This window comes from Aulostomus chinensis, chromosome 23 (genome assembly GCF_037954235.1).
Source record: "Aulostomus chinensis isolate RoL2024-O1b breed Wild chromosome 23, RoL_Achi_v1.0, whole genome shotgun sequence".
Lineage (NCBI taxonomy): Eukaryota > Metazoa > Chordata > Actinopteri > Syngnathiformes > Aulostomidae > Aulostomus > Aulostomus chinensis.
In genome coordinates, this window is record NC_141342.1 from 4502501 (window position 1) to 4528905 (window position 26405).

Consider the following 26405-nt stretch of genomic DNA (forward strand, 5'->3'; position numbering starts at 1 on the left):
AGTAGGAATTTTCAGAGTAAAACAAAGGTCACAGGAATAAAAAACGTGGTCAGCGTAGCAGCTAAGTGCTGCGTAGCCTCATGAACGTGCCCAGTGTGTCTCAGCCGCCGGCCTGCAAGCCACCATCATCCCGCGTGACGCTGCTACTCTGCCTTCATGGAGACATTTGGACTATTTGTATTGTAAACATTCCTATTTGAATGTGTCTGGTTGACGTTTCAAAAAACAGCCTTGTTTTTTGCTGAGTGTGTGTTTCATCCTCTCCAGGACACTTTGAAACGTTTAAAGATCTAAAAGATTGTTGGAACTTTTTACACCAGAATTTGACTTTTTTATTTGAGGTTAAAATTTAATCCTGGAGTTGGAAGGTAGTAATATTATGTATTTTTATTACTTTGCTGTTTTTTTTTGTTTGTTTTTTATTACTTAGATATTCAAAAAGACACAGAATTGTAACAGAAGCAGGTGCTGCAGACCAGGGTTTGCTTGCATGCACGTAGCTCCAGACTGTCGATGCTCACGAACCGTGTTTGCTTCTTGTCAGGCATGAGCTTGTTCTAGCACCTTTTCTTCGTATGCGTGGTCTGTTCAGATGGCATGCTTCCACCTTCCAAACATCAATAAATCATCTGTAAATGCTTTGTATTGTTTTAAGACATAAACTCACATGGACCACCGATGTCTTTACTCCAAGTCTTTATTAAGTGCAATAGATTTGACACCAGGGAAGGCCAACTGCTGGAAAATGATACATGCCAATGTGAAGAACATGAAAAGTGATTTTCGCTGATCCACATCAGGTTTCTATCCACAGACAATATCAGCTCCATCTATGTCTTATAAAAGCAAAAATGTGGAGTCCAAGTTCATAAAGACGACTCGATTCCTGCACTCAAGCAAATACAATCTTTCTGTCTACAATACACCAAGATGCTGGAATGTTCAATGGTCTCCAGAGTACAAAAACACAGGGAAAGCATCATATGAAGCAGTTTATAAACACAAATTTGAGTATAAAACATCTTATAAAATGTAAAACCACGTTACATCTAAAAGATTTTAGATCCGTTGTAAAATCACGTCCCATGTCAGTAGGAAAGGTGTGTGTACAAAACCTCTGCATTTGGCTTTGAGTTTAATGTCAATCAGTTTGAGAAAAAAAAAAAAACTTAAACAAGTATTAAATACACTCATTATCCTTGAAGGAAAAAAGTTATCGCACTTTAATATAATACAAATCTATCAACACGACCCCCAAACTGCCTTTTCAGTATAAGAAGCATCCGGAATCGTCTTAAACCAACGGCTCCCGGAGTTTCAGTCAGAACACGGTTTCCAAACGTGTCACACAGGCGAGGATGAAAGGTCACTTTGGATTAACGAACCACAGTTGGATTACCAGGCCTGTGTGTGTGTGTGTGTGTGTGTGTGTGTGTGTGTGAGACTAGGCCCAACAGAGCCAGTCTCAACAACAACAGACGACAGCGGACTGAAACTCACCAGCAGCTAAAAATGAATGTAAAGTTGAAAGTTTGTAACAGACAAGACGGAATGAAGTGAAATGTTTGTTTTGGTTGTAGAATCGTTCTCACGTGCGCGTGCACGCACACACACACACACACACACACACACAAACACAGGCGCACATGCACATACACACCAATGAATCCATACATGTCAAGCCAACTCTTTTTAAAAGAGAATCTCAGCCAGGATCCCTCATCACGTCAGATGCTAAATGAAGTTCAGTACGACTGTATCTTAGGACTCGTAAAACATCTTCTTCGTGACCGTGGTTCCTCCCATCACGCCCCTCTGAACCACTTCCTTGGTGACCTGACGGGTCACCATGCCGCTGGTCTCCATGTGCTGCGTGGTCATAATCATGCCGTCTGTCAGGGAGAGAGAGTTGCCGTTAATGTCAGAATGGGTTGTGTGGTTGTAAGAGAGCCAGAATGGGAGACTTAAAGTGGGCGTGTACCTGAGAAGTAGGGGTCGTTGATCATGGTGTGGGAGACGTTGGTATGTGTGCTGACTTCCGTTGGCAGCTGGAACACCTCCCTCCTCGTCAGTGATTGGTTGTTGAACTGAGACAGAGCACCTGGGAAGGGCAAGGAAGGTGTGAGTTACCATGACCGCTCATCCTGCCTGGGTTTAAAGACCTCTCATTACTGGCCGTCTTTACTGGTATTTTAAGTTCAGCCAGTAGGCTTGGTCTCACCTCCGTCCTGGGACTCGATGGTGATGATGCCCTCCCTCTCGGGGCCGAAGCCCTGTGTGGTTCGAGCCTGAACCTTAAACTTGTAGGGGACGTTCTCAGTCAGGTTTGGGACGGTCAGGCTGGTCTCAGCGCTGTCACCGTTCACCTGGAAGGACCGCACGTCACCTGAAGGAAACAGGAAGTCAGACGTTACACCAACAATCAAACCCGGAGCTACAGCCGACGGGGCTGAAGGCCTCACCTCCTCCATGTAGCTGCTCACAGGTGACCACGTAGCCCAGAATGTCTCCGTTTGGTTTACGAGGTTTCTCCCAGCTGAGCTGCAGTGAGTCGGGGCTGAGGGCGGTGAAGACCAGGGGACCGGGGGCGCTGGGCGTGCTCAGAGTGAATGGGGAGCCTGTGGGGTCCAATCACAAGACAAGAATAAGGAGGGGGTTCTTGTGCTTCGCTGTAAAACTGTTGGCTGGTTCAGGATAAATGAGGAACCTGGCATGGGGCTGAGGGGACTCTTGGGGTCCACAGCGGACTCAATGGTGATGACCCCCTCTCTCTCTGGACCCCAGCCCTCTTGGCTCTGAGCCTTGACTTTGAATAGGTAGGAGTGGTTGGGCAGGAGGTCCTGCACAATGACGGAGTTCTCAGCTGGGTTGCTCACGTTGATGCGCTTCATGTCACCTACGAGACATGTTGGTCGGCATCAAGGTCTGACCAGTCTGGACACATTACAACGTCAAAAGAAGCCAGTAGACGGGATCTCTACCTCCGTTGAGCAGCTGGTAGAGGACACAGTAGCCCAGGATGTCCTTCTCACAGTGGGGCTCCTGCCAGCTGACCTTCAGGGCAGTGGGACCCAGAGCTGAGAACACCAGCCTGCTGGGGGTGTCTGGGACTCCTGGGGACAGTTTTGCATCTGAGGAGATCCAATGAGATGAAGGGTCACAAAAAAAAAAGAAAAAGATTGGTAATGGAGGGACTTTTACTGATCAAAAACTGAACTGATCCGGTTTTTTAAATGGTGAGAGACCAGAGAGGGAGGCAGACAAAGAGGAGGAGGAAGAGGAGGAGTGACGTATGACACCAGCTGTCATGCTTGTGCGCTGCACACTTACCCTGGAGCACCCTGTCCAGGTTATACAAGGCTTCATGGACGTCTGTCGACTCAGTCCTGGCCCTGGGCCCCTGAGACAGGCTGTAGCTGAACTGGCCCTGAGAGCTGCTCTGCGGCCCCATGTAGCCGAAACCACCTGATGGTGCATTGAGCAGGGGTGGGGACCAAAGAGGAGGATGCAGGGATGCCAGAGAAGATGACGGAAGAGACAGAGTAGGAGGGGAGGTGGGGGTGAAGCGAGAAGCAGGTAGAGTAACAAATAAAGGAGAGAATAAAAAGAGAGAGAGAGAGAGAGAGCGATAGTCAGCATAGCTCAGCCTCCACCCTGCTGACAGATGACCCCGCCGCCTGCACAGTTGACCCTCTGTCGTGCTCGTCTCAGGAAGTCTGAGCTACATCATGGTACAAATACTTCGGAACTGGTGCTGAGGTCTGAAGTTACCTGGATCTGGAAACTTGCCCGGCATGTCTCCCATGACGATAGAATCGCGGATGTGTTCGTCCGTGTAACCCCTCTCAGAGCGCTTCCTCATGATGACGTCTGTTGTGTGAACACCTCCCATCATACGTGAGCTCCCTGTAAGACGACAGGAGGCCAAAGGTTGGTCACGCCTTCATGCTTCATGTCATCCATGTCCCTACTGGTGTCCATCTCACCTGGTCCCGACAGGTAGGTGGTGGTTGTTTCGGTCGTAAACGAGTTGCCCGCCGCTCTGTAGTTCGAGCTCAAGGTGGACATGGGCGAGGACGATGTGGAAAGGTTGCGCGTAACAGAGCCACCTGGGAAAAGGAAGTTCTGGTCCCACTTTCCATTCATCGTGAAGTCTGTGAAAGGCAAATGAGGGTTGTAAGCAGACTGAAGACGTGGACGTAGCTGCTAGCGTTCAGTCACTCTGCTGCTGATTGGAACCAGGCTCAGCCAACCTCCAGAGGAAGCGCCAGACGCAGCAGCAGCAGGTCAGCAACCATTTACAGCCAAGAAAAGCAATCGCACAGTGGCGCTGCAACCTGCAGGCAACGATGGGTGCAACCAGTTTATCTCTGGAGCTGATCATTCAAAAGTAACATCGTTGGAATAAAAATGCGTTTGTCAAGAAATCTTTTCCTCTAGTTTTACTTTGACGAACAGCTCGTGATGAAACTCAGAGGAGATTCTCCAGCAAAGCAGCATTGAAATAAATGCTAAAATGAATATGCTAACAATATGGCAAAGGTTTCCAGTTGGGAAGGTCTAATAATCAAAATGCTGATTCTTTTTATTTTGCATGGAAGCAGCATACACCTGAGCTGAAGCTGATGGCAATATTTGACCATAACTACACTACCTTTACTGTATAATCCATCCAAGTTACTTTGTGACATTTTAACAAAACTGCATTCTCATGATCAAAGTACCATGAATGAAGAAAAAATATCAATCTGGATGTTGTTCAGATGGACTGGACAGGTATGTTTGACCAGGTGGTGGCACTGCATGAAAGGTCGGGGTCATTAGGCTTCATCCTCCCAGCATCAACACCACTTTTCATGGCAATTCACCAGAAAATTAAGGAGATATTTCAGTTTTGTTGCAAAGTGATGACGTGTGCACTCCCTGCAAGTGGTGAAACACTTCGACTGGCAGTAATTTCTCGTATCTTATCCTGTTCAGGCAACATTTCTACATCCAGCAATGCCGATACTGTGAGTACATTACTTTTCTATTTTGGCGTAGAACTGTCTGATCACATGTCCAACAGCCCCCCCTTGTGGAGAAAACTGCAGCTTTCCAAAAGGGTGAGTGAGCGTGAGTTTTTGAGTTCCAAACTAGTTCCAAGAGTCACTTCACATCTAACAGCTGCAAGAAAAAGTGTCATCCCTGAAACTGCCCTGCAGAGATGGTGAACCAGGGGTGCATTACTTCCATACAGCCACGCAGTAACTAAGCCTTCACACACACCGACAAGCTGCCTCCGGATGACTACCATCCCACTGGGAGGTGGAGAGGACAGACAGAGCCTGGCGCCGGGAAAAGCCTGCCCCCGATCATCAACTGGAGGTGGAGCAGTTGATGCCAGTGCTCCTCTCTGGGCGTGTGGCTGGAGGAGAGATGCCAACTGGGGGCAAGTGGACAAGGACTGAAGCACGAAATGGAATGATTTTTCTGACAGCATCAATCATGAAGGTAGAAAGAAAGTGCCTTGGCGGGCGGGCACATGACTGGCCGTGCATGATAGCGGGCAAACTAGCTGCCTGGCTGCCTATCTGCTGCTCTGATGGAAGGTCTTCACCTGGCAGGAGCGTTTGGGTGTAGCTGGGGTGTTGGGCCTCATCTGAGCTGGCCTCTGTGTCTGTGCTGAGACGATTGTTGGGGATGAAGTCCACTCGCTTTTTCCATGACACCTTACGGAGATCCAGGTTGGACCCCACCAACTTGACATAATTCCAGCCTTGTAATCGGGGTCATATGGGGAGAAGCAAGCAGGCGGAGGATATATTGGAAGGTAAACATTGTCAGCGGTTTGTTTTACTGTACATTTGTTTAGTTACGAATGGAATTACATAATATATACTGTGTATATTGGTTTTTGTCACAGAGGATTAAATGGTCCTGTCAACGAAGTACAAAGCCAACGGCCAACAAAGCTGTCTTCCACAGAAAACTGACTAGAGTGGCTGCAGGAATCAGAGGAAGAGATTTCAGGGAAGGCCTGGGGGTTGATGACCGTGAAGCACTTGAACAGATATGTGGGAATGCTGAGCAATACCTGCAGGAAAGAATGTCGGCGAGAGGAAGCGATCAAGAGAAAGACGCCATCCAGCCTTTGTCTACTGAACTAGGCCAGCACTTCCTCAACATCACTCTGTTAACATGAGGTACGATATTCATGCCAGCCCCCAGAAAAATAAAAACACAAAGAGGCATGTGAAAAAGAGCTAGAAGAGAGCAGGATGGGCCCCCTCAACCTGATGTTGAACCACCCAAAAATAAATGATTGTTGTTCATTCTCTCTCCATCTGACAGAGCTACGACACCGCAGAACACACTGCTTCAGCCCACTGTCTGCAAGAGCAAAGCAGGATGGAGAATGTGGCCTGAAATCATCAGGTCCATATTCCACTGACAGCTCCCCCTCTGGTAGTTTGGCAGTCTCGCGCCTCTGTCCTTCCAGAGCCAGGAACACATCAGAACAGCACACTAGCTCTGTAGGTTTACGTTTTAGTCTCTGGTTACCCACCATCACCAGAGACGCTGGGGGTCTTGGAGCCTGCAGGAGACTTCAGCACCTCATTGCTGTACATCAGATAGCTGTCGTATTCGTCTCCTGCCTCTGCATCCACGATGGGGACATCTGGAATGATGGGGACTAGGGGCAGAGACAAAGAGGAATAAACCAAAGCGGACACGACAGATCTGCTGTCAGTGTTCTGGAGGTGTGCTGGACTTACTGGACAGAGGTCTGGCAGGCTGGGATGCCAAGTTGATGGTGGCATCTCGGTAGGGGCCCCAGCCCACGCTGTTCTTGGCGCGGACCTTGTACTGGTAGGTCTGGGCGTTCTGCAGATTCTCGATCAAGAGCATTCTCTTCTTGGGATTGTCAATGCTCACCTTCTTAGCAGCACCCACTGGCTCTGTGAGAGCAGGAGAGCATTAAGATCCAACCAACACTACATCTGCAAGAGCAGGCTGCTGCTGTAGGCGCGTCTCTTACTCATGTCATCATTGATGGGCGTGTAGATGACCTCGTACGCTGTGATGTTGCCATTGGTTTCTGCAGGCTCCGCCCAGCTGAGCTGAGTGACTGTTGGGCTGATGACATTGAAGGCGAGGCGACCGGGTTCACCGGGTACTGGAAGGAAGGAGAGCCAGACATGATCAGGCATGTGCCCACCACGTCACATGGGCAGAGTGGGTCTTCCACCTGCTGCACCTCCTCCAGCTACAGGTCACCGCATCAATGCTCACTGAATAAACAACCACTTGAACTCTTTTTGATGCAGCGTTGCTCTGTCACGCCGCATTGCCCCCGGCACTCATGAGCGATTCATTTGAATCCTTTTAAACTGAATGGTGGAAGACAACGCGTGTTATGTAGTTTTGCCGCCATTTCATGTGCCTGGAGGATTGGGAAAATAAACCACTGTGCAAAAATAGCACTCATGGCGTCCCAGTTCCAAATGATTAGAAGTGAAGCTCTCTGCCACGACAGCCATGTCACACCGCCTACGTGCCGCTGCTTTCCAGATGCAACTGTTGCATAACTGACTCAACAAACAAATCTGTCCTGAAAAAATATGAACCATTCAGGAGAGTGGCAGAGCAAGAGAGAGTATACCGAGTGCAGGAGATATGGTAGTGAATCATGTTACCTGGGAAAACTAGAAATTACAAAACACAGATGCTTTGTTCAGCTCATAACTTTCGACCAGCTGGAGAAGTACAATTCGATTTGAAACTCAGTAGATAATACATTCATTGAAAGATGTAGTTCTCCTTATCTGCACAGAGACAAACGTCTTCTGTCACACCCAGATTAAAGCGGCAACTCCATTTGGCCCACCGCTCATTTTGAAGTAGTTACTAAGAACAAAACAAAGTTTTTTAAACCACAAAAAACACATTTTTTTTCCAGAAGATTCAAATAATTTTGATCGTTTTGACCAGTTAAATCTGATTGTTTCATTACATTGTTCATTACCAGCCTCATTAACAGTAATTACCGTCCTCCTGAGTTTGACAGGTAACGATGTCGGTGTCCTGGCCGTCTCCCAGTGCATTGTAGGCACAGACTCGCATCTCATAGTCACAGTAGGGGTACAGGTTGGTCAGATCAGCTTGAGGAGTCTTCACATCCAGGACCTGGGCGTCTTTCTCTGGGTCACCATAGATCCAGTATTTCACCTACACGAAAATATGAGACGCAGCAGTTATGAGATGGATGGGGGATGGAAAGCAGTAACTCAAAGCTTCTGAACATTCTTCCCACCTTGTACCCCATGGGGTTACCAGGTGGAGGGTCCCAGTTGAGGCGGATGTTTCTGGGTCCAGTTGCTTTGGCCTTAGGGTTTGCTGGAGCAAGAAGGCGACCACCAGGGGACGTGGCTTTCTGGTTTATGAAGCCCTTCTGCTGCATGTGGGCAATCTCTGGAGACTTGGGACCTGCAGGAAGTGAAGGACGTTGGAGGATGAAACACTTTGAACTCCGGAGTCTACAAACCCAGAACTGCACTGCATCTTACCTCCGTCTGTGACATTAACGATTGTGGTTTTCCTCTCGCCGACAGTTGCATTGCTACTTGGGTCAAACAGTTCCAACTGGAAGGTCTCTGGCTGGATGGGGCCGGGGTGGGCCCTCGGGTCGATCACTATATTCTTCTCCGTCTCTCCGGGACTGAACTTCAGAGGGCCAGATAGCTCGAAGCGCTGGGCCTTCTTAGTGCGCCACTTTACGGTGGCAGGGCTGTCTGGGTTGCGAGTGCGGACCACAGGGATGGTGTAAGACGGGTCCGACGTGGTGAAGTTCTGGGTGCCCTTCTTGAACATCACCACACTTGGATCTGGTTAACAAAAAGAAAAGGAGGTTTCGGTTTTGTTGCTTTGGCTGGGAGCAATCACGATGCAGTTCTTCCTCTTGCCTGTTTTTACCTGGTGCGTCTGCGATTGTGACAGTTGTTCTCGGGTAGCGTCCAAGCTTGGCGCCCTGCCGTGGGTTACTGAGGTCCATCACAAACTGTTTGACCTGTTTGTCTTCCAGGAGGCCATCTTTCTCAGTCAGTTCCAGGAGACGAACGGGAACTGTCTTCTGGGTCTCACCAGGACCGTAGGTCAGGTCTCCTTCCACAGTCACATAGTCCTAGAATACAAGACAAAGTCTTTGACCACTTGAGAGACATGAACTTACAAAACATGTAAAACACTCAGTTGTCATAGGTAGAAAGACAAATCTAGCCAAGTACATCTGTTGACCGCAGTCCGCTCACCTTCTTATCCTTAGCTGTGAGGTCTCGTGTGCGGTAGGTGACCTGAGTGCGTCCGTCTTCCAGGATCTCTCTGCTGATGGGGATGTTGGCCACCCCCTCCTGTCTGCTGTAGGTGTAGGCCGGCTGGAGGAAGGAGAACACACTGGTGGCTTGGGAGAGGAGGCGAGAGACTCCATTAGTGTGATGCATAGGAAAGGGTTACACTTCTTATTGTCTCAAGCCACAGGGTTTTATTTTACATTAAAAGTTAATACACAAAGCTTAAGACTGCATTCTCAGCGTACGTCTGTGAAATGTGCATTGCTGCATTGCATTGTTATCCATGTTCTTTTTGACTTTTATTCTAAAATGCAAACATGTATCCACCCTAACCCTGACTTCTCCCCTCCATCTTTGCTGTCACCCATAAAATGAACATGAACACCATCAGTGACTCATTACTAGGGTATTAATGAATGGTCTGCTTGGCATAAATGAAGCATTATTTGGACCGTTATGGTAAAATCTCATCCAAATCGGAGACTCCTTACCATGCTCTTTGATGATGGTGATGTTGACCAGGCGTTTTCCGATTTCGGCGATGCCCAGTGGCACATCCACAGCCTCCACCAGCAGCTGCTTCTTGTCATCATCTTCATCCTTGACGAAGAGCGGCACGTGGACATCCAGCGACTCCACGCCCTCCTGGAACTCAACAGCTCCCGCAGCCTCTGCCCAACAAAAGCAGGTACGAAGACAAACATGATGACAATGACGGCGATTTACTGGATCCACAACAATGCTGACCGTGAGTACACACACCCCTGTCTGTGGCTACGGTGTAGTAGCCAGGCATCACTTTAAGGTCATGGAAGTTTCCAGACTGGACATTTTTCTCTGTCAGCTTGACAATATCAGGGTAGTTGCCACGAGGAGCAGACAGGACGGTGTCCATGATGGCGTAATCCTGCCTGGAGATCGCAGGAGGTAGGGAGGTTAGTCATGTGACCTTTGGGCTCACTGAAACACGATGAGCTCCACTGTTGACTGAGATGAACGTTACCTTTTCCCAGCATTCCTCTGCATTCTGTAAGAAGAAAAAAATAAAATAAAATAAATAAAAACGGTTACTTTGTATTTACACTCTCAATTTACTGCTAAAATGAAATTACTGCGTACACTCAAAATGTAGTTTCACTCCTCTTACCTAAATGAAGTCTTCTGCACTTTCTGGACCCCGGGGATCTGCTTGTACACCTCATTTAGCTGGACAGAAGACCACAAATAGTGTTTAGTGATGCAGTCATCAATAATGCCCACCAGCAAACAAAAGCACACTCACATTATCTGCTACTTCTTTGCGGAGCTGCTCTGCATCTCTGGATTCAGGGCGGGAGAGGTTCTCAGAGAACAGCCTGTTAAGCCGGAGGGAGATGGGGAACTGAACTACAGGGGGAGAAATGACACATCAAGAAAGGTTAAGAGTTGTAGCTCATCGCTGGTCTTCAGAGGGATGTGCTTTTAAACACTCACTGGTTTCTTTAGGGTTGGGTTTCAACAGAGCCTGGGGGTGATTTGGGGGTCGGTGCACATTATCTGTAACCTTCCAGCGAACCACATCAGTGCCTTTGGGTGGGCCGGTCCTCACCATTGGCGTGTCCAGGTGGTCTGAGGTGAGCAGGGAATGGCGGAGGAGATACTCATCCTCCTTGAAGCCGACCATTCGACCTGTGGAGAGAATTTATCGCGAGTGGAATCAGCGGGCAAATGGAGGATGTAAAACTATTCTTGTACATGCAACAGGACATCAATCTCACCTCTCCTACAGCAAGGCAGCAGGGCGAGACAGCTCTGCCGCAGACGAGACAGAATGCATTACTTTCACCGTAACTTCAAAACTCCACCTTTGTGCGTAAATGTATGTGCGTTACCTGCCAGCAGCTTTTGCAGCAGGCGCAGTATTTCCAGCAGCAGAGCAGCAGAAGTGCCAGCAGCAACAGCAGGAATAAGAGGAGGGGGAGCAACCACAGGAGACTCGCGGCGGGGCATTCTGAAGAGTAGTCCAAAAGAGGCAGAAAAAGTTAACAACACAACAATCAGACAGGGTTCTTAGACCTTCGATCCTGAAGTCTCATCGTGACTGTGGGCGCGTCAATCAGTGCAACGCCTTTTATGTGAGCTGAGGTGAAAGCATTGCCAAGATATCCCATCTTTCAAAGACGTCAACAAATGCACCGAACGTGCAGCACGGGAAACGACCTGCAGCTCACCTTTCTTCTCCAGCACCTGGACCTCCAAGTCTTTAACTGTCGGATCTTTCGGGTTCTCCACGGTGTACTTGTACGTACAGTCATCGTCCTCATCGCGGAAACTGCATGAGTCCAGCACCTTTTTCGCTGCAAACACACAAACGCAAGTACATATGGACGATTACCAAGTGTTCATGGGTTTTACTGCTAAGGCGACACTGTGTCATCATCCTCTTCATCATCATCATCATGGCCATCGTCATGGCCATCGTCATCACCACCACAACTCTTGAACTCTGGGTTGCTGAAAGACTAGAAGCTTCTGCCGAAAGCAGCGGTGTAGATCCTGATATGAACTGCTTGGAACTTGAAGAATGTGGGCAACAAAGTGAGGAAAAGCCCTGGTCTCTCTTTTACTGACGGGGCAGCGACGAGAGGTTCCCCCTGCCAGCTGAAGTGTTGTTGAACTAAATCTTATTGTTGAGGTTGTTACATAGCGAGAAAGGAGACAGAAGTAGCGACGGAAAGATCCCTTAAAATTGACTTTTTCTTCCATTTCCATTCAGTGTGATGTGGTTTGCTGTTGCCATGGTCACCAGTGGACGCCTGTTTGTCGTGTTGTCAGGCTTCACAGCTGGCTGCTGTACAGTATGTCTGCTTTTAAATCCAACTCAGTTGATGGCGGCTGGCGCGAGTGATATTTGTCATGATATTTTGTTGCTGTGGGGAACACAGATTTTGGCCAGTCACATTTAAAAGAAAGGAAAAACAAAGCATGCGCCAAAAATGATGCTAAAAGTAGCTACACTGCTTACAGAAATGCAGTCAAAAAGGAGATTTATCTCAGAAGAAATGAAATGGTGGGATAATATTGTGTTTCCAGAGAAGAAAAAAGTGAGGCACATTTACTCAAATGTACTGAAGTGCAGTACTCAAGTAACTGTACCTGAAAGTAGGTGAGGTGACAACACAGATTGCTTCTGGAGGGTTTTTCCCCCTCTTCTATGAGCTCACCTTCTTTGAGTTCATCCACCAAGATGATTTTGAAAGGACACTTGTCACAGTCCTCCTTTGCCTTCTTTTCTCCTGTCTTCCAAGCCTGACACTGAACGCAGCTCCTTGTAGCCTCGCACACACCCAACTGGGCCTGAACAACACACACACACAAATACATGATTAGACAGGTCTGTGCAGAAATGCTTATTCATGCTAAAAGGCAACAAGAACAAGTGAGCACCAAATACTGCGCGGTGTTGGGTGTAGCTGAACAGTCTATGAATATTGGTGGAGCTGAGAAGATGCGCTGGCACACACTTTGAGGTCAGGAGTCTTCTTTTCTGTAGCCCACTATCACAAGTGTGCCTCGCAGGACAGGACATCCACATACCTGGAAATTTGGCTCACACGTTGACGTCATTTCAATTCCAGAGTTTGGGCATTCACAGCGGCCGCACACGCATTGCCCTCGCCCGTTGCACACACCCTGGAACAGAGCAAGGCAAGTGTTGAAGTTTACACCAGGAATTCAATTTGAAATCAAAGCATTGGCTCTACTCACCCCTTTGCTGTCCAGACATGTCTGGTTGCTCTTGGGACACTCGCAGGCATCGCCCGTCCAACCCTCCGTACACGCACACCGGCCCATGATGCAAGAGCCGCGGTCTAATTAGAGCAGAAAGAGTAGGACTGAATTCTTTTATCACTTGGGGAAGCGTCTGAGGACACGTTGGTGCTGCAGGTGACCACCAGCTGCCCTGTCACAATCACATAAGCAGCCTCCTCCTGCCGCCGTGCAGCAGAGCCCGGTGACTTTGTCCACCTGGGAAACCACAGCCTGACATGAACGTTTCCTTTCAGCCCATTTGAGGGAAATCAGCGGACCCTTTAACTGATGCTCCAATCTGCTGCCGACTTCACCTGTCTGTGCTCGTCACAGCTGCTTTCCTGACTTTTGATGTTCGTGTGGTTTGTCCCCGGTGTGCTGGCGTCGTCGGGCTGGCCAAGTCGCTCCCGAGTGATCGAGATGGAGATGAGCTGAGATGATCCTAACGGAGATCAGGCTGAACTACTCATCCAAATTTGATTGAAATCCCAAAATGGCCGAATGTGTCTCAAAATGAAGTGTTGTGGTAGAACGCATCCCCACTAAAATCCCATCTTCACCATTCCAGTAGGACTTTCAGTTAGAATGTGAATAAATGACACAAGAATCCTGATTCTGTCTGACGTCGTGAAGTGTGTCGCAATCGCAAAACACAAAAGTCAGAAAAAGACATTTTTGTCAAATCTTTTAGTGTGAAATCAAATCTGCGACTATCCGCTAAGACCAGGCAATCCTGCACAAATGTGTCAGAGCTGACACTTAGAAACTCTGACCAACTCTTAGTCATCAGGGATCATTTGATTCATACTTTCCTTCGAATGGTCCCACATATTTACAGTACAGGGCTGTTAGGACCGTGTGAAATAATCCTTCAATAACTGCAGCCCTTAGGGTGAAAGTTTTAAATAATCGTTATATTGATTTGAAGTCTTCACGTCTGCCGTCTTGTGTTCTCTTCGGTTTCCTGTTGTACTCCCGTCCTTCTAGAGTCTCTCTGTTGTACTTCCTGTCTGTGTTTCCCTGCTGGTGTGCGATCGTCTCGGTCTCCTCAGGCTTTGTCAGACTCAGACTCAGATTCAGACCTGCTCCTTCGCCCCCCTTCTCCGATAACTCGAGTTTTTGGATTTAGTTGAGTTTCCCTCTTTGCTGAACGGGCTGCTTTCTTCGCCTGCCTTGCTACTTCCCTGGAGTTGAACTGTTTGTCGGACTTTCAGTTAAACTGCAGCTTATTTGGATCTTGGACTCCTGTGTTTTTTGTGTCCTAAAAAATATTTTATTAGTTAGTTTGGTCCTCTTTGATGATTGCAGGGATATAAAAATAAAAAAAACGACTTCAAAAGAGGACAACGCTGGTGTCGGATTCTTTTCTATTATTATTATTACTATCATTATTATCATTATTATTACGTCCTTCTTCTTTATGTTCATCTGAACAATGTGCAGGGACAGATGAAGCAGCGTCACTACAGACGCCACAGCTCATCAGTACGGATCTTCATGTGGTCACGTGGCTGGCGATGGAGGTGTCGCCGTGAGCTGCAGTCACAAACAGTCAATCCTTGCACATCATTGGACGCCAGTGGAAAAATCGGAGGGTTTCTGCTGCGTCGAAGCAGGGAAAGGGGCTGTTCTCACATTTTTGTTGTTAGTCTAGGATTATCAGTTAGACGGTGGTACATTGTTCTCTGGACCGAAAAAAAATGTCAACCATGGACTGTGGACTGTACCGTTGCAGAGGAAGCCCCCAAATCTCTGACACTGGGTCTTGTCGTACTGGCAGTAGGGTCCTTCAAACTGGTCTGGGTTGTAGCACACGCAGGTTCCACATTCCAGACAGTCTCCACGGCCTGAGCAAGGCTCCGCCGAGCCTGGACCGATGCACTGGCTGGTGTCCAGAGCTGACGCGCTAGCCGAGCAGTTACAGAACGTACTCAGCCTGAAGGAGACAAGACAACACTTAGTGCTTGCTTTGCAATCATGACGCATATTTGGAGGGTTTTTTCCCGCAGGTAAGCCTCACCAGCCATCATAGCACTGACATTTCCCACACACGAGGTCTCCGTTGCCGTAGCACCTGGGCGATTTAATGACGGGGGTCTGGAGGACAGGAGTAGGAACGCGAGTTACCTCACCTCAACCATTTGTGAGCCTCTGAATGTTAATCTGTGTTTTTGTGTTTCTACCTTCTCGCAGTCGCAAGTTGGACACAAAACTGAAGTCTGGACGTTTACGGCAGCGTTAAAGGTTGTAGGTTTGACCCTCACTGTCCCCTCTTTGTCTTCTGGAGTCACCTGGCAGACAGGATCCTCATCGACCATCCGCTGGGCTTTGAGCCGCATCTTCAACTTGCCCTAGAAAACACAACCCAGGAGAATGTTGGAGCATCTGTGTGTGTGTGCGTGTGTGTGTGTGTGTGTGTGTGTGTGTGTGTGTGTGTGTGTGTGTGTGTGTGTGTGTATGATTTCATGGACAGTATTAAGACCAACAAGTTGAGACATTGTTGGTCTTCAATGAAGTGGATAATCAACTCTGTTTGGCTCGCCGGAGCAACACAACCATAACCACCATCACGTTTACCACATGTGTGTAAAAGTAACAAAATGGTTTGATGGCATGAATGTGGTTTCATCTTCAAAATGACTGCATTCCTGAACTGCTCACTCACGAGACGATGCACGCTCGCTCGGGTGCAACGGAGAGTGGAGAACACGGAACTTTAGGGCTTTAAACAGGACTTCCTTTTGGACGCCTCGCTGATGAACGTTTACTGCGAAGGTCCTTCTCCTCTGTTGTTGTTTCTGTTATGTTACTACCTGGTAAGTTATTTTTGTTAGCATTCATGGAGTAAATTATATATTTTTATTCACTGTCATTTGGAATCCAACATTTTAGTTGTTTCTAGAATAATGCGATCACATACAGTATATGTGCACACACATACTCCCGAGGTATATATATACTCACAACGATGCGTTCAGGAACATCTAGCTATCATTTACATAAAAATGAAATCAAACTTCTGGTGACTTGGATGCACCAGAACCCCTTGAGGACCCCTGGGAATCCGGACCCCATTTTAAGAACCCCTGATGTTCGACGTCTTAGTGGAAGACAACACATTTATTTTCTGAGATTTACAAAATTAATAAAGTGAGTATGAACTGTCGTTTGAGGATGCTTTTTGTCGAACTGACACATCAGCTGAACGATAAGATGTTTCCTGTTTCAGAACTTACTACGACTCCAGGCTTGAAATCGAAGGATCCGTATTCTCTAACTTGTCCACTGGTGGACAGGAACTGGGCCTCAAAGGCCTTGGGTTTGTCCTCTGCACGGATGCTCATCTTGGAACGGATACTCTGGAAGAATACATGCCAATATCAGAACCGTGGTTGATCGCAGCCACCTTCTGAAAGGCAGACAAAAAGACACTCCTCCCTCAGAGGACATTTTACCTCGAAAGCAATCTCCATGACTTGCAGGATATTGGATGAGTCCTCCTGCAGCAGCCCAACCTCACCAATGGGGAAGTACCCTTTGAGTTTCTAGAAGAGCAAGAGCAGGAGACGTTAACACGGTGCCGCCATTCAGGAGCCTCGCCGCAGGTGAACACCACCAACCTCATAGTACGTGTAGGAGTGGTTGGTGACGGCAAAGATGGGGATGATGTTGTTTTTGCCCAGCACGCGAACCAGCGTGGGCACCGAGGGGTAGTCCTGCATGGTGTCCTTGGTGTATTTGTTCTTGTTGTCCAGGTGACATTGCTCGTCGTTGCGTGGCAGGATGCCAGCCAGCACGTTGGCGCCGTCACCCTCGTAGTGGAAGGCAGACTCGGTGGAGAAAACCAGGAGATGTGTGCTGCTGGGGCGCCACCCGATCTTGTCCTGGGATGACACAGACCCAAAGGAAGCGGAAGACACGATGATTCGTGGCAGAGGCGTTTCCCAAGACTGGCATTAACATAACAACCACTTCTTAAGATGACAAATAGTTCTCTGTTTGCATGTTTAGAAAATTAGGAGCAAGATCAGGATTTATTTAGAGGAAGTCTATCTTTGGTCTGAATCGACTCCTCTGTTAAATACTTGTTTCCGAGCCTCTAAATCCTCCCCTAACGATGCCATGAGAGCAGGAATCCCAGCAGGGACACAGCAGCAGGAGCTCCAGGAGAACCGCGGGCACCCTTAGCAGCTTCCACTTTCTGTGGCTTTGTTACAAGAACGTCCATTGTTTTGCTGTTCAGTACTGATAGAAGCCCAAAAATCCCCACAAAGGGAAAGAACAATCATGGCTTCTATCATGTTAAAGGTCAAGTGTAGCAGCAGCAACGCAGCCTTTAGTCCCACCTACACTGCATGATTAGTGGCGCTTACATCATCAATTAACTTGCTCATTATTTTCACACTAAATAGTTCATCTATGAAATATCAAGAACATTTTTTTTAAAAAAATCACAATTTCCCAGAACCCAACAGTCTAAAACACAAAGAGAATTTGGGAACAATAAATGGAATTTTTGCTTACTGCTGCTGATTAATTTCTTTTAGTCCATAAAGGAGTGAATCGAGCAGCTCTAGTTATTTGCCATCTAAGCTTGAGCTCCTGCCGGATAAATGAAGACATCGGCACCAAAGACCTTCAGCATGATGACACGGTGACACGGACACAGTGGCTTTTTCTTGCTTGTAAATATAAAACTGTCTCCAAAAGTTTTATTGCAGAGAGATTTCAGTTACACGTTGGACTCTCACTCACCCCACAGACCGCAGCCTGCAGGATGGCATCAAACCCTCCTTCAGGAGCATCCAGGTTACCAGATATTCTCTCCTTCTGGAGCTCACTGGTGAAGAATTCCAAGTCACTGGTCAACTTGATGACATTTTGGAAAGAGAAGGGAGGGTCGCTGTTGGGCCACGGCTGAGCAAGTCTGCAGCCGAGGTAGGAGGACAGAGACGGACGGTGAGGAATCACATGAACGATACCTCTCACCCCAGGGTCAGAGCTGAACAACATTTCTCTCTTACTTTAAAGGTCTCATGTCCGTCTGCGGCTCGACTACTTTGTCCACGAACTTTCCAAAACCGATGGTGTAGTCATCTGACAGCTTCTCCACCAGTAGAGCTACAGGAGGAAACATTGACTATCAGCGTTAATTCAGCAGCAGTCGATAGCCATCACAGTTCCCCTGCACAGCTGAGGCGCTCACCCAGCTCCTTCCCCATCGCCTTCAAGTTGTCCAAATCATCAGCCATGGAGTTGGAGAAGTCCATCAGGATGTAAAGGTCCAGAGGGCCTTTGGTGGGAGCGAACACCTCCACATCCACCAGCTTCTCCTCTCCTGGCAGGAAAGTCATGCTCACCTGCTGGGGGGACACCTGAGACTGCTGCAGCTTGGTATTGATTTGTAGTGCCTGGGCAGCGAGAGAGAGACCACGAGGAGACGCATGAACACACATTTGAAACTACAAACGGAGAAACGAGCAAAAGCACATCGAAGACTTACTCTTTCGATCTTCATGCTGCTTTCAGCAGTAATAGCAGCTGCGGCGCTGCAGCCGTGAGCCAGTATGCTTTCGTACAGGTCACAGCGAGGGCCATTAAAGGTCTGAGCAAAACAAATGTTCCATGAGTGACAATAACTTCCTCTGCAATGATGCAACTTCCTTGTGAGTTTTGCACTGAGAATCTCTACTCAAGGTTGGCATACTGACTTTATTCAGAGCTTTCAAACTCATCTAGCAGCTTTGTCAGGCATCAAGTGACTCAAGTGTCATTTTGTTCTTGGATGTTGAATATGATAGATTTCCTGGACAGAGCGCAGCAGCGTGAATGACTCCTGTGCGTGTGATCATCAGCTACCGTCCCAGACTCAAAATGCTGATCAACAGTGGAGCAACAGGGGGGATTTTCCCTGAAGAGTAACGCAGCACTAAAGACTGAGAGAGCCGCTGCCCTGCTGTTGTGTGCTCTCACCTCGTCAGGGCAGTAGGCGCAGCCTTTCCCAGCCTGCAGGCATTCTGAGCAGGTCTTGGCCCTGGAGGCGAAGCAGTAGTTCACTGTCAGGGAGGGGGGAGGGGGGGAGGGGAAGGGGTCAGGAGGAGTTGCAGTCAGAGTGACATGTAGCTAGAGAATCTGCAGTGACTAGAAAACACATTTCACAACATCGTATTTTCACGTGGAAGCCAATCCGACGACTCGCACCCACAGTACAGCTGTGAGGGACAAACACGTAGCAGCTTACCAGATAAACAGAAATCTACAGGGTTAAAACACATTCTTATAGAAGTTTCATTTTATAGTTGTGTAAATGGTTTAGAGTAAACAAATCTAATTCTTCACATGACGATGTAAATCTGTCTGATGTTATCACATAGTGCCCTGTCATACCTGTAGCATTATCATTATTGTGGGTTTGCTGCTAAATGCGCCGTAGCCTCAGTCCACTTGGCGTGAACGTAGGTTGATACCCGCCTACAGTTTTCCTCACTGGTGAGTTTGTTGATTTAAGTTTCTGATTCATCGTTTGGTTCATTTCATAAAAGAAATCCATCCTGAATCCCGTCTCAGTCTTCCAGAGACAAAGATGCTTGTTTCGCCAGATCAGCAACACAAAATATTGAATTTAGAAGATGTGAGGTCAAAGGTCAGCAGCTCCTCAGCTCGCACGTGAACATGCTGGTAGGAGACGACGGATCAGTTCACGCGCTCATTGTTTGTGAACTAATTGAGTTCCTCCTCCACCGCCTCGCAGACGACAGACGACAGATAACGGCTCAGGGCTTCTTTACCTTCACCATGACAGCAGGTCACCAGGACGGCGAGAAGCCAAAGCCCCAGTGAGAGATGTAACGTCCATCTCCCCATCGCCTTCCTGTGATGGACAAACACATACGGCACACAGACACGAAGAGTTAGCATCACCAACGCTGTGTAAAGACAGACGGACTCAGGCCAAGCTGCGACTTGAACTGCCTGTGCTTCCCCTCAGCCGGCGGGGAAAGTGAGCAGGTTCTGACACGCCTGCTTCTCTTGCTTCTTCTCGGTTTTGCAAGAAGTTGCTGACTGTCTGTGAGTCACTGAAAACAGAATTGCCTCTCCGAGCAGCCGACAAAGAGGTGGACAGCGATCTTAAAAGGCTTTTGCCACATTACAGTGAGAAATACACTGAATGCCAAAAGGAGCCATGCACAGATAAACTGGGAACATGAAAATAATCCTCTGTAGAGGTGGTGACTATTCAGTGAAATGTCCCCTCCAGCATGAGCACAGGAAGGCTCCAGTCCAAGGTGGGGTCTGGAAACACACCAGCAGCTTCACCACCACATCATCATTTTACGCTGGAATCCGTCTGACAGACACAAAGCTGCAAAAACAATCTGCACTGGGCACAAGAGGAGGACAGAGCACAAAGGGCACTATGTGGCATGAAATGTCTCAATAATTGTCTCAGTGGGCAGACAACTGGATGTGCGCCACAAAGAACAAAAAATGACAATTTATGCCTCAAAGATTTACGACTGAGAAAAGGAATTTCTCCTTGAGGCGAGAGAACGACCCGTCCAAGTTAAAAACACAGCCTGAAAACACATGGGAAAGGCAGTCTAACACTTGACCGTGAACATGAGCTGTCTACAGGTGTGTGTGCGTGTGTGTGTTCATGCCATAAGTTGTCACATAAATCACTGACCAAGTTGAGTTCAGGAGAAGAACCCCCCCCCCCAGAACAGACCAGCTCCTATCCTCCAAACACAGCCATCCGTCATGAGCAGGAGCTGGAGGAGCGCTCTGTTTGTTTCTCCTCTTCAGGCAAAAACAAAAGCACCACGGCGGTTTTGACCCCGACAGTTAAGGGTGAGACACCAATTACAGCTTTGAAGGGTCAGAAAATAGAAACGAGTCATTCATGCTGCTTTTCTTTGATTTAACCGTCTCTGTAGCACCAAGACCGGAGGCGTTGGTCCCGGAGTTCAAAGCTGTTCCTCAGCAGACAAAAACATGCCTGCCAGGTGAACATACCACTGCTGGGCGGGGGTCTGACCCCTCCATGACATAAGCTATGAAAGGTGAGGGCTTTAGGAACAACTATGAGAGCTACATTTGACAGCAAGCTAAATCACAACTAAACACACCTGGAAACCTCTCGCCTTTGAAGCTGCCTCGGCATTCCACCAGGAAAAAAACTGCAACAGAAGGAGGACGGCTGGGCCGCAGGTTTGTTCTTACGTCGACATCAGCCGACGAGAGCATTAAGACGAACGCTCCTTCTACCTTCTGTCTGCCACTTTCCTGCCACTGGGCAATGATTCAGAAATCTTCAAGGGAAAACAACCACTAAGCTGAACCCAAATTTGTCCAGAGCTCAGTCTTTACACTTGCAGGTAATCCTGAACCACGAGGTGAGATATAAACTTACGTAACACACTCGGAGGCCTTTCAACCTGCTCGCGCCTCACACTTTTACAACCACCGAGTATAATCATTAAATCGTCAGAGCAATAAGTGAAGGGCAGCCGAAGCAATGGACGTTAAACCTATGATTGAGTAGAAAGAGATTCAAAAGCAAACAAACCTCTTGCTCTGCTCTATCGCCAGCACAAAAGTCCCAAAATAAATAAGAAGAACTCAATCCCTCAAGAGCTGTGTGACTCAGGAGTTTGTAAAAAGTTTGTATCCACCTGTTTTGAAAAGAAAAAAAAAGTACTCAAGTCCTGCTGTGCAAAGTTCTCCACAAAAAAAGTACAGACTTCCAATTGTTCTCTTCTTTCCTTGGCTTCTTGGTTCCTGTACGGTCCAGTCTGGTCAAATATTGACTGATTTGCCCTTAAACTCAGCTGAGTGGCGTGTGTGTGCAAGTGTGTGTGGGAGAGGGAATATAAGAGATTCAACTGAGTGAATGTGACTTTGTGTGTTGCCACTTGATCCCTCCTTTTGCTTCTGCGTGCACACACACACACACACACACGCACACACATTCCCTTCCCATCCAGGTGGGTAGCTATGACGGAGAGGGTTAACTCCCTTCCTGTACCACTATCTCTTCCCCACCCTGTTAGAAGTTAAAAGCTCCACACCTCTGTGTGTCATGGCCCCCTCCCTGCTGCATTCCACCTCAACAGGAGTTCACCTGTGTGGGCTTGAGGCTGTGCAGCCAGGCCCCTCCTCCCATGGCCTCCTCCCAAGCTCCTGGGAGTGGCACGCAGAGCAGAACACTGCCTGCAGGCTACGGGAAACACACACTGTGACTCGTGCGTAACAAATTTGTTCTTATACTGAGGGGAACATTTTCTCCTCAAATATTTGATACGAACGTCATGATTGCCACATCTTTTTTCTGTTTCCTGGCGGTCACCGACCAGAGGTGCCAGTCCAACGTGACGCTCAGTCCTCATGCGTCCGTCTCCCTGACTTCAAGAAAACAAAGGTCAATAAACGTTTCCCAAAGGAAGAGACTGGACGCGACTCTCAACAGATCACACCTGAGTTTACGTGATGTGGTTAACGCCCACAGCCAGCTCTCGCTCTGGTCCAGCCAACTGAGAGCAACCAACTTTTTTCAGACATGTAAAAGCAGCACTTTATACTTGGAACAAAGCATGAAAACGTCTCTGAACAGTATTAAGCCGAGACATTTTCATGACTTGGAGGAGAGGGAACCAGATGTTCAGCAACAACATCTCATTAGCGGGTTCCTGTGACTCTTTTCTACACAACCCAGTTCCAGTTAGGAGATCTTTGGTTAAAGTTTGATGAAACTTAAGTGAACTGATGTGGTTAACGCCTTTGATGGTGGTGAAAAGAAACCACGTCGGCTGGAGGTGGGACCTGAAGAGTGACCTCATTTTAAAAGTGCATTGAGGGCTGCAGCCAAACGTTTCAGGACCCATGAAACCGCCTGACACTGACCTGCGTCGCCTTTTTCATATCGAGCCAGTAAACAGTCGAGCGTGAAGTGGCGTTCCTGTCCATCCGATGTCCGATACGCGATCCACGGTTAGCGCTGCTCTGCTCCACACGTCTGAGATCAATCTCTCCATTCTTAGCAGCGAAGCGTGGATTATAACGTACGACGTCCTTCAGAGTTCTTTAACTGATGTTTCTGGACATTTTTTCTGTGTGTTAGTCATCAGTCGCTATGAGCGTCACGCTAAATATACGTAGCTGGTGCTTTCTACATTCTGGGGTCATAAAGAGGAGAAGCAGGAGGAGAAAAAACATCTTGATGAGCTCAATACCCCGGTTTGTGAGTACTTGAGGGGAGACATACTCTGAGTAAAGCACTGCTATAGGATAAACTTGTTGAAAGAGGCAATAAAGTGCAACACGCCACCTCTCTTTTAGCTTCGCGGGTACTTTGATTTGTTTGTGAGGACCCGCAAAACTGACTGTTATAGAAGATTCTGATGCGGAAACAACAAAAACTACTTTGTTGAATTTACGAAGTCAACGAACACGAATTGCGATTCACCAATTCGTCCGATCAAATTCCTCATTGAACCTTTACATCACAAAGCACTTCAGCGAAATCCCAATCAAACAGATCCCTTTCCTGCCCGCTGCTCGCTGCCGTGAGTAAAGAAACGCCCCGGAAGGAAGTGACACAGCGCGGAGGGAGGCCTGAACCAGCCGTCTTTCCTCCTCATGACTCAGCTCCATCAGAGTTGAGGCAGAATTCAGCGATGAAGGCGGAGAATCTCTGAGCTTCTATCACTGACATTGATAACTGCTGCTGCCAGGCTTTCATCCAGCAGAGTCAAGCCAGTTTCAAAGTTGGAGAGCTCATAATTTGTATTCACTGTCTTTGTTATGGCTGCTATTAAAACACTGTAATTTCTCAGGTGACATTCTGTAGAACATCATAAGAAAATGCGATTTCTGCTGATGACATTTGCCAACCTGTCAGATTTATTGTTGTTTGAACCACTGGAGCAAACTACATTTTCATAGCCAGGCCCTTCCTGTTTAAACTGGACTCTCACTGTGCTAAAAATGTTCTGACACAAGCTTGAAAACCTGGGGCAGGTGGGATTATTCCAGCATCGGAGTAACCCCTGTTTAGGTATGGTCATTTTAGTTTCACGTAACATGAGCAAAGGTTGTCTTTGGGCCATCAAACACTCCCAGAACTCGATGTCTCGAATAAGTGATTAAAAAAAAAAAAAGCAGCAAATCCAGAGTCGGAATCTAGCAAATGTTGGACACTTGGGCTTGAAAAAAGACTCGTCTGATGATGAAAATAAATCCCTTGAGATGAATTTTCTTTCAGGGGGCTGTCACGTTGCTGCTGGGACTTCAGGGTCCCCGGGTGATGACCAGAGGCTGGGAGGAAGGGGGGCAGCAAGCAGGCCTCCTCCACTCAGAGTCTGTAGACATCCACGTGAATTTCGACGACGGAATTATAAACACAAGCATCTTTATTTTTTCATTTAAATATTGCAATATTGCCCAAAAAAATAACTTAAGATGTGAAGAGGAGTATCCTGAACACACTGACTTTTGATTGATGATGTCTGTGTTCTAATTACCTGATGAGCATCCCTGCAGTTCTCCCTGCGCCCCTGAGAACCGACCTTTTAATCAACGTGATTGCTCGGTACTGATAAAGGTCATGATTCACAGGAGTTGAGAGCCGTTTATTCTTAGTCCTCGTCACCTTTTCCTCTGTAATGCTTTATTAAGAAGAAGAAGAATCAGGAGCAGGAAGAAGGAGGAGTTCCAGAGCTGGCAGGCAGATCCATGCTCCTTTCTCTGGAACCGTTAAACCTATTAATTAACTGCTTCTTACCATGCACCTTAGAATTGGCTTTTCATGGGCCCTGCTGGATCTGTGACTCAGTTAGCAAGCAATGGGTTAAATCCTCTCTACTGTACATCCCACAATGAGCAACCTGACCCGGGACATACACAGTCACGCTCCTAGCAACCAGATCTGCTTCTATACAATGGCTGGCTTCTCCTGAGGGGAAGCCAGCAGGAGCAACTCCTCCTCTCTGGCTTTCTTGGGTGACACCATGGTGGCGGTGCCCGGGTGCGGTCCACCCCTGCCATCACTTTCCTAATTTGTCCATTTCTCCTCTCAGCAGGATTCCTTATGCTGACTTTGAGTTTGGGATTCTGACTCACAGATGAAAACAATGTGCACAAATACAAGAAGGCAAATCATGACCCCCAACACCACACATTCCAGAGAAGCGGTTCCTGTTGGGGTCAAGGACTCCATGTGAACCTAACAGAACCACCACAAGTAAAATATCATCCCTCAGCTTCATGAGTTCAACCTGTAAGCACCTGATACTCTTTCTGCCACCAAAACACGCATTCATCACATCCACGTCCCGTTAAACAGACGAAACACGGCACTCACTGAGATGTGGTCCCGGTGCAGAGCAGTCATGGGCGTCCGTGGACCGGACGGCTCTCTCATAGGACCCTGACAACGGGAAACCAACCACAAGTTTTCCCCAGCGGAAGTTGTGTCCCACGCAGATATCTGCGCTTCCACCTCCTCTTCTTTCTCTGTCATTCTGAGTGCAGTCCGCGCCAAGTTCTCCCCCAATTTACATGACAAAAACGGAGCTTTTTGGATCAGTGAGTTCATTCAAGGCTGAATAGCGTGACTCTCTCTCTCTCTCTCTCTCTCTGTCTCACACACACACACACACACACACACACACACACACACACACACACCTTCAGCAGTCTTACTTATGGAATCTGGGAGAGTAGTTAACTCCGCGAAAACGGTTAAAAATGTATAAAAAGAGAGCTGCTTTTTTATTGTTTATGATAAAACCATTTGGGAGGGGACCTGACAAAGAGCAGCTCAAAAGAACCCAATGAGGTAAATACAACATTGGACTGAGTTTTCCCTCACCCAGACAAGGGTCACCGGGCCCCCCCCTGCAGCCAGGCCTGGGGCAGGGAGCGCTTGGTGCTCGGGCCCTGCACTCATGGGGCCCATCTGGGCAAAGCCCGAAATGTGGGTTCCCCCGCCAATGGCCACACCACCGATGGGAGGGGCCAAAGGGGTCAGGTGCTATATAGGATGGGTGACAGCTGAAAGGGGAGACCTTGGCGGTCTGAAACTGTGCTGCAGAAACTGGCTCTGGATACGTGGAATGTCGCCTCTCTGGTGGGGAAGGAGCCCAAGCTGGAGTGTGAGGTTGAGAAGTTCTGGCTGCTCGCCTCAACGCACGGCAAGGGCTCTGGAACCAGTCCTCTGGGAGGGGTTGGACTCTCTTCCAATCTGGTGTTGCCGGCAGTGAGAGGCGATGGGCAGGGGTGGCA

At 48.0% G+C, this 26405-nt stretch overlaps 2 protein-coding genes across 8 annotated transcripts in view; one reads left to right on the plus strand and one right to left on the minus strand.

The window, feature by feature from the left end:
* LOC147239210 (uncharacterized) overlaps positions 1-691 on the plus strand; it is a 7493-nt gene extending 6802 nt beyond the window's left edge. The window contains exon 10 of one of the 2 annotated variants that reach the window (XM_086195977.1): positions 1-690. This exon is cut by the window's left edge and continues 944 nt beyond it. The gene's annotated coding sequence lies outside the window, so the exon portion shown is untranslated. The other variant, XM_086195978.1, reaches the window with a different exon arrangement.
* Positions 692-1157: 466 nt separating this feature from the next.
* Positions 1158-25500, minus strand: itgb4 (integrin, beta 4). 6 transcript variants are annotated; one of them, XM_086195968.1, is made up of 43 exons: positions 21691-22067; positions 19910-19992; positions 19095-19177; positions 18625-18726; positions 18328-18532; positions 18146-18242; positions 17877-18048; positions 16742-17005; positions 16577-16666; positions 16358-16480; positions 15305-15472; positions 15142-15218; positions 14849-15057; positions 13077-13180; positions 12906-13001; positions 12533-12665; positions 11540-11665; positions 11201-11319; positions 11087-11120; positions 10803-10997; positions 10612-10715; positions 10477-10535; positions 10333-10356; positions 10092-10240; positions 9821-10000; positions 9291-9439; positions 8956-9163; positions 8550-8867; positions 8297-8469; positions 8031-8211; positions 7022-7159; positions 6759-6941; positions 6548-6676; positions 5600-5758; positions 3987-4154; positions 3772-3906; positions 3331-3465; positions 2982-3131; positions 2708-2896; positions 2463-2618; positions 2222-2386; positions 1982-2101; positions 1158-1892 (listed from the first exon to the last, which is right to left on the minus strand). In XM_086195968.1, the coding sequence occupies exons 2-43, from the start codon at positions 19983-19985 to the stop codon at positions 1762-1764; spliced, it is 5976 nt and encodes a 1991-aa protein (XP_086052094.1). In that variant the 5' UTR covers positions 19986-19992; positions 21691-22067; the 3' UTR covers positions 1158-1761. The 6 variants fall into 6 exon arrangements, with proteins under 6 accessions (XP_086052094.1, XP_086052091.1, XP_086052090.1 ...); XM_086195965.1 differs by lacking the exons at positions 5600-5758; positions 21691-22067 and adding an exon at positions 25483-25500; XM_086195964.1 differs by lacking the exon at positions 5600-5758 and having other exon boundaries at positions 21797-22065.
* Positions 25501-26405: the final 905 nt, after the last annotated feature.